Source organism: Siphateles boraxobius, unplaced genomic scaffold (genome assembly GCF_051911475.1).
Source record: "Siphateles boraxobius isolate OS27281-9 unplaced genomic scaffold, OSU_SipBor_1 24, whole genome shotgun sequence".
Classification (NCBI taxonomy): Eukaryota; Metazoa; Chordata; class Actinopteri; order Cypriniformes; family Leuciscidae; genus Siphateles; species Siphateles boraxobius.
Genome location: NW_027508855.1, coordinates 4714101 through 4727468, shown reverse-complemented (window position 1 = coordinate 4727468; position 13368 = coordinate 4714101). Strand labels below are relative to the sequence as shown.

General features: G+C 36.3%; 1 protein-coding gene across 3 annotated transcripts in view; it reads right to left on the bottom strand.

Moving 5' to 3' along the window:
- Window positions 1-13368, bottom strand: part of slc4a5a (solute carrier family 4 member 5a) — a 46222-nt gene that overhangs the window by 21225 nt on the left and 11629 nt on the right. For all 3 annotated transcript variants that reach the window (XM_077240872.1, XM_077240873.1, XM_077240874.1), the window contains exons 2-6: window positions 11014-11072; window positions 4656-4883; window positions 1609-1741; window positions 724-884; window positions 316-471 (exon numbers count right to left, since the gene is read on the bottom strand). In XM_077240872.1, the coding sequence (XP_077096987.1) occupies window positions 316-471; window positions 724-884; window positions 1609-1741; window positions 4656-4883; window positions 11014-11071 (736 nt within the window). In that variant the 5' untranslated portion in view covers window position 11072. The remainder of the gene's footprint in view (window positions 1-315; window positions 472-723; window positions 885-1608; window positions 1742-4655; window positions 4884-11013; window positions 11073-13368) is intronic.

Genomic DNA, 13368 nt, shown 5'->3' with positions numbered 1-13368 from the left:
TTGGATTAAAACTTCATGTTCCGATAAGTTTGGAAAATTCTGCACACAGTAAACATCAGAATATACTGTACCTTCTCATGTCAATAAAAATTGACAGATTTTTAAATCTTATTGCGGACACTCATTTTAGGTGGCGTTTGTTCAACTCATTGACCACAATACATTGAAAATAAACATAACCGGAAATAAATGAGACGTACTATTTCCAAACGGAAGTGCGTCACGAAGCTCAGTGCAAGTGGTCCATTAGGCTGCATTCTACATTAAGATGCAAAAAAACAACAACATAAAAACATTTAAAGATTGAAGACTCACTGGCGCCTCCAGAGCCAGACTTGCCCAGATCCGCAAGGGAGCGGTGGATTGGCTTCTTTGTCTGGTGTCTGTGCTTTCTCAACAAAACAAAGCTGATTTTATCTCTCAGGTCAGGACTGATCAACCCTTCCTCTATCTGACGTTCGATGATGTCATCTGCATGAGACAAAAGTTAAAGTGGTTTGCTTTAAAAGTACATTGGCAGCAAAACGAAATGCATAAAAACAGTAGAAAAATATTGTGATGCATCAAAATAAAAATAAAAAACAATGAAAAAGAAACAGTTTTATGAATTACACTTCAGTATGCAAGACAATATCTGTTGTACAAAGGATTAGATTGTTCAGAGTACAACAGTAGCCTCCCATCAGATGAAAAGCACCCAGAATAAAGAGTGTCATTGCTCACCGACTATCTGTGGGAGTGAATATCCCTCCAGGTCCAGCATCACGGTGCCTGTCTGTAGGCATGTCCGTAGTTCAAACAGGCTGTGCAGGGAGAGTGTGGAAACGTGGGGTTTGCTCCATCTCTCCCCACCCTCCTCGACCTTTTCCTCAAACTTCACCCACCTGCAGATATGCACAGTCACAAACAAAATTGAAGTCAAGCAGAGAGAAAAGGAAATTTAAGTTTCTGATGTCGTTCCGATGAGGATGCTGTTTGTTTTAAAGTGAAATGTGTAATTTCTGTCTCAATAGCGCAGAGATTAAATTAAAATGTTTAGTTTTAAAAATCTAAAAGCATCATTTATAATGGTTGCAAATGACAAATATCTGTGCATTCTGACAAAATAAACAAATACATAAATAGATATATTTCATTTACAGCTCAGTATATTCACTAGAAGTAATTAATCACATCAGTAGTTATTTTAGAATATTAAAAATTTGTTTTTTATATTTGGTTTGTTATATTTTTAAAAAATTGCTTCGTCATTTTGTTTTGCTTTTGCATTTTGTCAATTCTTTTATACTTATATTGCCATTTTAGCTTTAGTTTTTACTTAGATTTAGACATTTTATTATGTCAGTTAGTTTTCAAGGCAACATTTCTAATTGTTAAAAAGTTTTTCATCAAATTTTTATATTTTATTTTAGCTTTATTTCAATTAATGAAAATATTTGTAATTGTTTTACTTTTATGATAATGATCAAATGTTAACTACCGTGTGTGTCTTCATGGATACATAACTTGTTTTGAAACCACTGAGCCACAGAATTTAAATGATTTTGAATTTCCAATTGGGGCAAGACTGATGCCATTTGTGATGCCTTTGTGAGTATGTTTTTATACCTTGCTGATTCTTTCCACTCCAGCTCGTCTCCCTCATGTTGCAGCGTGTCCATCTCAGTGAAGAGAGTGGGTGTGGGCATGGCCTCCTCCTCATCGCCTAAAATGTAGCGCAGTCGTTCTGCTGCAGGGGACACTGTGAAATTTATAGGAAAAGGAGTGTTTGAAAACTTTCTTGCTTGGATCTCGCTAAGTCAGAGATCAGAATGAGATAGCCTTCAAAAATAAAAAGTCCAGTGGAATGCAGCAGCACACACAGTGAAAGTATTTGCTCAAAAGTTAAGAAGAAACAAGGATCCCCACTGTGTATGTTTGATACATTGCTGTGATGATTGCCTGTGCCTGGAGGAATACCACAGTGTAAGCCATTGTTCATTAATTTTCTGGGTGAGGACTAAATCTGTGAGCTGTGATTGAAGCTGAGAATCCACACTGTGCTTGTTTTTCTGGGCTTGTTTGAGGTGATGCCAGGGTGCATGTTTCAAAGTCAAGGCCTTTCTGGTCCTTTTTTATTTTCATTTCTTTGCTCAGCATTTGTAAGCTCGGACAACTGTTAGGTACATCTTTATTTCTTACTATGGTTTGATCATTTCTGCCTGTTTCATCCACACAGAGGCTTCCTGAGGACTAAAGGTCTGACTTAAGAAGAGACACGTGGAGAACAGAAGCCCATAGATGTCAAGATGTGAAAGAGGTGGTGGCAAAACAAAGAGACGAGAAAGAGTCTCTTTTAATGCCAGTGTGCATGCTTGAAAGTCAAACTTTTATGAGAGCATAAGTGTCTTTAAAACGATCAACTTCCAGTCTATTATATGCGAAGATTGTTCGACTAAACAAGGAGAACACAGCAGACAGAGAAACAGGCAAGAGGTAAGAATGCAAATTGTCGTGCTGTCATGGACACTTTAATTATCATAATTCAGCAATATGATACATGAACAGGTGATTACTAAGAAGCTGTTGACTGAATTGAAGTTTAATGCCAAATGTGTAATTACTCACAGCTGTAAGTAAGACCCGGAAAAGATCAATAACATCGGCTGTTTCTGAAATCGCCCCCTATGGTGCTATTTGATGGAACCGCCATTTGTAGTGGTGTCCGAAACCATTGTGGACGTTATCGAGTGAACTCATTCAATCCCAAAATGTACACTCAACTGTATATATCTATGCACTTTATGGCTAGAGAATACCCATGATGCACTGTGAGGGTCATGCCGAATGAATTCCCGCAATTAATGAATTATTAGTGGAGTAAAGGGTGCGATTTCAAACAGCTATTGAGTTCCATGTCAGCAGCAATGGAGGTCATGGCCTTTTTAGCCAATGTCAGGCATTTGGGAGATTTTCCGTAATAAAGCTGCTTAGTCATGATGTGTATTTGTAAGCCAAACAGGGGTACGTTTCCCGCACAAAGACGTAACTGGCTGGTTAACTACCATAGTACGATGCATCGTTGAAGAAATCAACTAGCTAGTCACGAAGGCTGCCGGAAACCAAACTGTCGTAAATTGCTCGTTCAACCATGTTGGTTAATGATGTCACGCACCTGTTGGAGTAATAACTTATTTTAATGAATCTGTTTGAGATCAAATTAATACTAGACGTTTTGCTATAAATGACGGACATGGCATCTGAGGACTATTTCTAATTTTTCTCAGTTATTCTGCTTTATTTCCAGATTCAATCAAAGGCTCATTTGTATGAATTCAAAATAAAAGAAACAGGTTGTACTGAATGTCAGCTTGCTAATTTTGCTCAAAACATGGATTTATTAAGTCCACATGTCATGCAAACAAGAAACTGTGCTTCTAACTACAGGTCAAGTGCTGTCGTTCCAACCACACAACTTTGCGATGCCGTTTGCGAATGTTCGTTGGAACGATGGTTTCAGGAAACACCGTCTCAACTATGCTGAACTTGCGAACATAGTTGGCTAACGATGCTTTTGGGAAATGCACCCCAGGACGACTAATTCTGCATTGTTTCAACATTCATGTTTTGTCCCATGTCATAAATTATCTAAATTAATCGAAAGTGATTTCTTTTACAACATAAGTTGCTAACAAATCGCGTTAAAATTATATCCTTGTGGTAGTTGAAGGCCTTTTTTAGCTGTTTGTTTGCATCAGTGTTGTTATTGTTAACTAAAACTATCAAAAGAAATGTTGTCTTGGCAACTAACTGAAATAAAATAAGTTGGAGTGCTAAAATTACTAAAACTTTAACTGAATACAAATAAATTAAAGCTAAATAGAAATACATTTAAAAGTACCTGTGATGTTATTTTGACTTCAAATTTACCCATTTTGTACATAAGAATATTTTTAGTGTGCTAATATAGCATAAAAGTACGAAATGAAAGAGCGTTGCGCTTCCTCTGAATGTTTGCTTATTTCATTGCTCTGCAAACTTTGTGTGTTTAGAGTGTTTAGAGATGCATCACCATAATTGTTTTTCATGGTCTTCTATTTTGCAGTGACGACTCTATCCTGCTCCCGGCACAGCATGATATTGAGAGTGAGGGTGTGGGGTATATCCGATAAACCAGGCACAACTATATTTCACTCACACACACACACACACACACACACACACACACTCACACACTCACACACACACACACGCACAAACATAACGCACACACACACACACACACACACACACACACACACACACACACACACACACACACACACACACACACACAAATGTACGGCAGTATTGCTCCCTATATAGTCCTCTTGAATTTGCATTCTCTCTTTCAGATTTCCTTCAGTCTACTACCTCACAGGGCATTTGAATTTAATCATTTCCCATCTTTTGAACTTGTCGGATATAAAATCCATAGTGATTCTACATTCTACTACCTGTTTTTGTGGGGTCACCAGTCTTTGGGTCATCATATTGACAATAAAAAAGTAGAAAGGTCTGAAATGTTTCCCTTTTTTATGCTGTTCAGTCACAAGACACAAGTATCATCATATGATGTAATAGGACACACTTTACAAATCACTAATGTGAAGGACTTCAAGCTCTGTTTCACTCACTGGTTCTGTTGATGTCTGGTGGCAGGCTGTGTTCTGGATGATTCAGGCTTGCCGCCTCTAGATCGTATCGATCTCTGTCATCACAATCATAGTGTTCTTCTCTGTGATGGTCGTGCCGAAGTCTTCGTTCTACATCTGCATCATGACTCGACATGGACGACCGTCTCCGCCTGCGTTTGCGACGGTAACCGCGGGGGACCGGAACACCAATGTAGATGGATTGATGGTCTGAGAGAGGCAGATCACACTATGAGAAGAAGCTTAACAACATATTGTTCGATGTCTTGGATGTAATTGATTTTGGAAAGTAATTTCATGCTCCATAGAAAATGTTCTGCTCATTCAAGCCAACATGTTCAAGACCAAAAGTGGCATGATCTGGTGCAACTATTGATGGAGTAGCACTCAATACTGACAATGTAGGATTAATAAATAGCTTATTTATTTGAAATAGTTCTTCATGCTTCCAGTTCTGTCAAAGGACAGACACTTACAACACGAGAATGTCTAGCCATAAGAAAAACATACTGTTTAAATTCACTCTCATCCTGCTATTCATCAAATTTTAAGAGCAAAGCAATTGTTGGAAAGATAATATGAATAATTGTTTTTGTTATTATTATTATAATGAAAAATTTAGCATTTCAAAGAGCTGTACATTACAGCTGTAATTTAAGTGTGGGGGGGGGGGGGTGTTTCTTGAGTACAAGGAATGATTTCTGAAGTATCATATGACACTGAAGACTGAATTAATGATGCTGGAAATTCAGTTTTGATCACAGGAATGAATGACATTTTTAATTTTATTAAAATAGAAAACAATATTTCTGTATTTTGGATCAAATAAAATGGAGCCTTGGTGAGTAAAAAGAGATTTCTTAAAAAAAAAAAATTCAAGTTTTTAAAAAAATGTACCATCCCCAAACTTTTAAATGTTAGTGTATGTAAGATTCACTGAAGCCCCACAAGATTCACTGTCAAAAGCAACATTCCATATTTTATTTTCTCCCTCAGGGAACATTGTTGCTTTTGTAATTTCATGTCAATTTTCCCTCATCTTCTTAACATATGTTTTATGAAGTATGAAGTGGAGGAAGAAAAAAATAGTTCATTGTGAAAGCGAGCGGATATATGAAAAACATTTTTAGCTGTTGGCACAGTAATAATAACTCAACTAATTTGAACATAATGTGCTTTGTACAATGTTTCATTTTCTATCTATTTGAAGATGGCAGAATGGCAGGATATTTGGGACACTTTATTTTCTTGAGTGGGTCTGTCAAATCTTGAAAAGATAATGGGAAGAAAAGGACAGTGGGTTAAAATGAGCCTGTTTCTAGCCCAGTTTTTGTTGTAGCCATATTTAGGAGGTGCTCAGTAATTTATAGGAGCACGTGTTTAAGTGCAACCTTGTTGAAGTACTCAATCTTATATAAAATAAGCCCATTTTGTTTATCAAAGGTGGCAAAAGTAAACATGTGTATGCATTAGAAGATATCTTACAATTATAACTACACTCTTAAAATAAAAATAAAATAAAAAATATTAGCATTGATGATTCCATGAAGAACCTTTAACATCCATTGAATGTTAAATAACATCCATGTTGGTTCATACATGAGTAACATTAATGAACAAATGAACCTTATTTACTATGAAATCAAAGATATAAGTTCCTCACAATTTAGAGTTGGACATAATGATTTCATTAAACTAACTGTTAGACGTATTTCCCCTTCAACTTTTATTCCTTGGATAAAAACGAATGACATTGTCACTCAGAATGCGTCTGAAATCGATTTATAGCCTACTTTTATTGTAGTTAAGAATAACTCGCATGCTACAGCAACTTTTAGAATAGCATGGTGATGGTAGGATAAATGTAATTTTCCGTATCAGCTTAAACGTTACCTGCTGCTCGTTTGAAGAGACTCGCGCGAACTGCTGCGTAGTGGGGTACCGATAGACTGTAAAAAAATGGGGGTACCAGAACCGTTAAATGCGTACCCAGACAACAAGATAGTGTTGGCCCAGATCCGGGCCACATCTGGTAGATGTGGATTCAACGCGTACCAGATGTGGGCCGGATCTGGGCCGACACTATGTTGTTGTCTGGGTATGAGGCGCTGCAAAGGAAACTCCGCCTACCACTTCTCCGCCAATTTTTTTTTAAATATAATATTTGTTTGTATTATTATTGTTAGTGGCAAGGGTGTGTTTCATTTATTATAATATTTATAATAATAATTATTATTATTTACAATTATCAGAAAAGGGCACAATACATTTTGAGACAAAAGGGGCAGGGGCGTGAGCAGGGTACAGGGTACATATCTATGCATTTATACAGTATTCTTTTTTAACAAAAGTGCACTGAAAACCAAAATTATTGCAACTTTTGCTTAAATATTGGGGAAAAATACTCTTGTTTCATGTAGTGGTGCTTGTTACCCTCTTGTTCCATAGGGTAAGTACAATAAAAATACATACACAATCTAATATCACTGACTTGGAAACCTTTATTTGAAAAACAACTTAATTCAAAACAGATTTACAACACTTCTCTTTCGTTTTCGTTTTGTCCCCCCTTTTTTCTCTTGCTTGGCTTTTCTCTTGTTCCTCTTCTTTTTCCTTCTTTCCACTGATGAATCTGAAGAAGAAATCACGTCTCTTGCTATTCTGTATAATGTGTATTAAAAGAAAATGCAGTACACCCAGAAATCCGTCCTCACCATTTACTCATCTTTTACAGGACACCACTTACCCTGTAACTACATGAAACAAGAGTATATTTCCCAGTATTTAAAAAACATTGTAATAGTTTTAGCCTTACTTGCCTTGAAACATGTAAGCCCAAACTTAAACATAAGGGCCCGTATTCATAAAGATTTTAAGAATCCGCTCAGAAAACTCTTAGCTTAAAATCTTTTACGTATAGAAGTCTTAGCTTAAGAGCCATTCGGGACCGATCTGAGAGCAACTCTGAGTAAGGGAAAGACAAAAACTTTTATCTTAGTGAGTAGACGGGTCTGACCCCGTTGCTATGTATGACACAATCTTTTGAAGACTGTGATTGGTTGGTTGTCCAAGAGGGAAAAAAATAGTGATTTTAAGTATAGGGTCTATTCTAAGCCTTCACTTTGAAATTACATGCGTAATTTTTCCTATTTGACCATTCTTATACACACACACACACATTATATTTGTGTATATAAATCCTTTTTTTTTATTTACCATACTGTTAATTTCCTATAAGGTATTTGATTGGATTAGAATGATAAAAATTGTTCCACTGTCTATTTAAGTGGTGGTTTGAATGTTGGTTTTAATGTAGCAAACATGGAATAAAAAACAAGAAGGACAAGAAAGCTCAACTGTACAGAGGAACAGTGTTCACTGTGAGCCCAGTTAGTGGATGAACATAAGGCCATCCTTAAAGGAAAATCAGGCCGGGTGTCACAGCACAGAAGCAGACGTGGGAGCTTATAGCGGTTAATAATAAATTAATTCCGGTTCATTCCCCCTGCTTGTGTGGAAGCCTGCTATATTCATAAATGCATTTTTTGAGCCTGCAAGGTGGGAATGTCCAGTGGAAACAAAATGAACTGCAGCACAATAAGAGGTTCTGAAAGTGCTGTAATTGTTTGTGATCACTCTGCTTACAGAAGTTTGTGATAGACCCAAATCATCACTGCTGCATTGATGCATTTTCCCAGCTGCCAAATATCTTAATGTACAGTAGTGATTTAATTTCTGGCACTACGCCATTCCTGCGCTGTGTCGGAGATGTTATTGTGTCTCTAATAAAATCGGTCACAAACATGATCCCTGCACGATCTAATCTATAGCGTCTTATTAACTCACTGTCATCAATTGTCTACAATGCATTCCTTCTCCCGCTTCATCTTTCTGCCATTTTCTCCTCTGCTAAAGAAACTCTTAAGCCTCTTAAAAGTCCTCGTCCGTGCTCCTAACAATTTTGACCTTAAGACCTCTTTTAAGGGTTAAGATGCTTTCTGAATTACTTTTTTCTTTACTAGGATTTTTTCTTTAAATTTAAGAGTAAACGCCCACATTTCTAAGAATTTTCTTAGAATTTTGTCACTAGGAGCTACTCTTTGCATTAAGATTCTTTATGAATACGGGCCCTGCACTTTTGCTAAAAAAACAAAACAAAAAACTGTATAAATGCATAGATATGTACCCTGTAATTTTTAAAAAGCCTATACAGTATGTATTGGTACACCATTATTACAAAAAAGTACGGTGTGTATGTTCTCTGTAAATTGCTCCCAAATTTGTTGTATCATAGTAGTATAATAAAGTAGGTGGAGAGCTAGGCACAACCTAACACATTTTGGTTTTGGCTCAATTATTAAAAAATCATTAAATTAGATTCATCTTTTTTTTACACAAGCAACATACACATCTCTGCTACAAATGAACACTTAAAAAAAATGTCTAGGACCTACCATTTTCATACAGTAGCACTGAAAGTGACAGAAATGCAAATGTTACAACTTACCCCATATACAGGGTTAATTGTAACAGACAGAGGGGTTAGTTGTTATAGTATAGTTTGATATTGTTTGTGCATCTGATCCATACATCCATCCCTCATCCAATCATCCTTCTATGGATCAATATCATGGATAGAGATATAGGAAAGGGCTGCACAGAGAAAAAGAGCGGAAACACAACCTGCTTGATCCTCGCTAACTATGTAAAAGGTCCGTGTTACATTTAACCCCGCGTTAGTCTGTGCCCCGTGCTCCCCTACCCCTTAGATCTATAATAGGCTACTTACGGTATAAATAATTTTTTTTAATTCTCCTGGTTGTTACCCCTTTATTCCCCAAACTTTACATATTGTTCTCTTATACTTACATGCAAGTACTTTAAAGGTACACTATAATTACCGAAAGTTACGCTGTAAATTCGTCTTAATTACGCAGTACTTTCTGGGCTGTAATCTAAAGCGTTACCAAATGTTCTTTATAGTGGAAAAAGGTTATTTTGATCCTTTTGAGATGAGTATGCTTCTTTTATGAATTGACCCTTCGCTAAGCTACGCCCGAAAACCTCCACTGGCCAATCGTGTCTTAGCAACCGTAAATAGAGCGGGAGGTCTGGCAAGCTTTCGAGCGAGGGAAACATTCCGAAGCGTTGTGTGTATGGATTGTGCAAATCTGATACCCGGTATCCTAAAAGTTTGGACGGGGGAGTGTAATTTTTTTTCCTCCCGAAAATCTAAAAGCCAAGGTGAGAAATGATGTGCATGGATCAAGCAGTGTGGGAGAGCCCATTCACAACTAAGTGTCGACAGGATTAACAGGAAGTTGGAAATAATTGGGTTCGTTTTGCTTGTTAGTTATAAATATTTTGTTTGTTATATTTTGTTTGTTATAAAATAATTGGGGTCATAATGCACGTTTTAACGTAAAATAAGACGTTTAAAGACAAGAGGGAGGCTCACTGACATACTTTAAAATATATTTCAGCATTTTGTTAATCGACGGCCTAACGTTACCCCTGACTGAGTAACTTTAACGCCGCTCCCTTGGTGTTAGTCTTATTCCACAAGATTTATGGATAAACTGTTTGATTTATAATTATTAGATTATTTTCACATTTCACTTACCCTGCTGTGCACGAACATAGCTGTTCCTCTATTTGTGCGTGTTCCATTTGAATGGCCAGCGTATGAGGGGGCGGCTGCTGCGACTATAGGCTTTAGCTTCAATTTTTATTAAATTATTCTCTAATCGGTTGCATATTATGTTGTGGATATATCCCTCGAATGCATACTGCAGTCCCTTTTGTCTTGCTCTCTCAGATATTTCACATGTTCGCCAAAAATGACTAATTATCTCATTGGAAATGTCTGACACCGGTGCATACACACTGTAATAGATGTGCTAGATGCAAAAGCTTGACAGGCGTAGCAACAGTAACTAAGGAGGGCAGGGCTTAGCGAAGGGTCAATTGTTCCCTGAAAGTTTCTTTGGGGAACCCAAAATGTTTATTCAATGGCATTGCAGTGAAAAATCTTTTTGGTGCCTTTATTTTTAAAAATGTTTTTTTAAATAATAATATCTTTATTTTTTTATTTGTTTGATTATTCTCTTTGCATTTTTTCTTCAATCAAACATGTGAGTTAAGATAAAATATCCCAAACTAACCTCACTACACAACATGTAACTACTGTCATGCTGATCATGCATGCATGCATGCGTGTGTGTGTGTGTGTGTGTGTGTGTGTGTGTGTGTGTGTGTGTGTGTGTGTGTGTGTGTGTGTGTGTGTGTGTGTGTGTGTGTGCGTGTGCGTGTGTCTGGTTTCATGCCTAAGGCTACTCACCCTCCTCCTCCTCATCATAGCGGTAACGACTGTTTCCCATGCCTCGATCATGGTCCATCCTGAGAGAATGCAGATAAGAAGATTTAATATTGATAAATATGGCAATGACAGAATGCAAAAAGGTGTTTGCTGTTTTTGAGTTTGTGATATGTCAAAAGTTGCAAAGCAAATGTTTATTTCTGTGTAACATCCTGAAAGTATTTCAAATCATCACGCTCTCTCGTTATGATCGTTTTGATCATGCTCAACAGAAGGTCAGGGGCATGTGGCACACACTGGGCATATAGCTTCCTGCTGAATCTCTGCCAATCACAGATCAATAGTGAAATAATTAACAGAACAAATGACCGATGGAAAGATACATAATTACACGACCAGAGGAAAACTCATGTCTAGCTAAAGGCCATTCTCTTCCATTCACTATAAAGCCAAAAGAATGTTCTCACTTGTTACCATTTTGATATACACTTACAATAATGAGCACAAATTAAACTTCTACATTTTAGGAGCTGAATTTCTGTGATTTAATTACAACTGTGAAACTGAATTACTACTGCCTGCTGGCTTTTAAAGATATACAATCCAATAAATGTGCAATAGGCATTTTGTGAACACAACACATTGTGTAAATTATTTATGCTTCTAATCAATCTAGCTCTTGTGCAATTTGAAATGAAAATACACTACTGTTCAGAAGTTTTTTAAATAAATTAATCATTTTTGTCAGCAAGGATGCATTAAATTGACCAAAAGTGACAGTAAAGACAGTTACAAAAGATTTATATATCAAATAAATGCCGTTCTTTTGAACTTTTTATTTATCAAAAAATATTGATTTTTTTTCTTCACGGTTTCCACAAAAATAGTAAGCATCACAACTTTTTTTAACATTGATAATAATAAATATTGATAATAATAAAGGATCATGTGACACTGAAGGCTATAATACAGTAGCTGCTGAAAATGTAGCTTTACCATCAGATTAATTATAACAATAAGTTATATTTTAAAAATACATTCAATAGAAAAATAAAAATAAAAATATCTTACAGCATTACTGCATTTTTGATCAAATAAATGCAGCCTTGTTGAAAATAAGATACTTTTTTTCCACAAATATTTAAAAATCATACTGCCCCAAACATTTTGCACAGTATCGTATACTTAAATCAATAAAATGTAGAAACAACACGCTCACTCGTTTTGATCTTTAAAGCAGGATATTGACTGAGGGCCTCCAAAGTAATAAACAGCCAATATATTATGCACCATAATGATCTATTTTTTCCCAAATGTTCCTAGTTCTCTAACACTTATTCATAGGATTGCACCATACTTCTTGCTCAGATAAGCATGAACTTGCTCAGGAGAGGAATCAATTGTAGATCATAATAAGGAAGCATGGTGTTGCATTTAATTAGCTGTGTTGGGTTCCAAACTGGATAATTAGTTGTCACATTGGTGTCCTTCACACCCAATGGCAAGCAGAGCAAGAAAGAGAGAACAATGGTGAATGGGAGAGAAAGAGAAATGCTGTTGGCCATCCTCTCTCACAGGCTCAATCAATTGGTCCCCATTTGTACTCAACCCACTTAAAGCACTGGCCCAGTATCCTCTCTCTCTCTTCCTGCATGTGTTGCTCTAATTTCTTTTTGCTAACCTCCCTATTCTCTTTCACTTCGGGCACTTTCACTCAGTCTATACAGAGCAACATTCACAAATGAATTGGTAATTTCCCTTCACACTGTTTCACTTGCTCATTAGTTTATGAGCAACTCCCAGAATGTTTAATATTGACAGTGTTAATTCACCATAAACATTTTACCTTTTATTGCCAACATGAGATGAACCTATTAAAACACTTAACTGAATCTTGCAGTGTCAATCAGTGATTAAAATGCATGAAATAGGTCTTGTTCACAGGACCCCTTAAATGGGATGTACAGTGACTGCGATTGACAAGAAACATGAATATATTCATCAAGTTAAATCAAATCTGATTCAGTAATAATAAGTGATTTATCTATCAATTCTGCAGATTATCTCATGCATTAAATGGATCAAGAAAAATTTCATTGTTCATCACAGCATGAGCTTTTTAATTACTTTTGAACTACATTCAAAAGTTTGGAGTCAGTAAGATTTTTTTTTAAATTTTTAAAAGAAAAGAGCCTCTTTTGCTCACTAAGGCTGAATTGAATTTTGTATTACTACAATTGAAAACTACTGTTTTTGAGTGTACAGAATTTGAGTGTACATATACAATGTATGTACAATGTATATATATATATATATATATATATTAGTGCTGTCAAACGATTAAAATATTTAATCGCGATTAATCGCATTAATGCC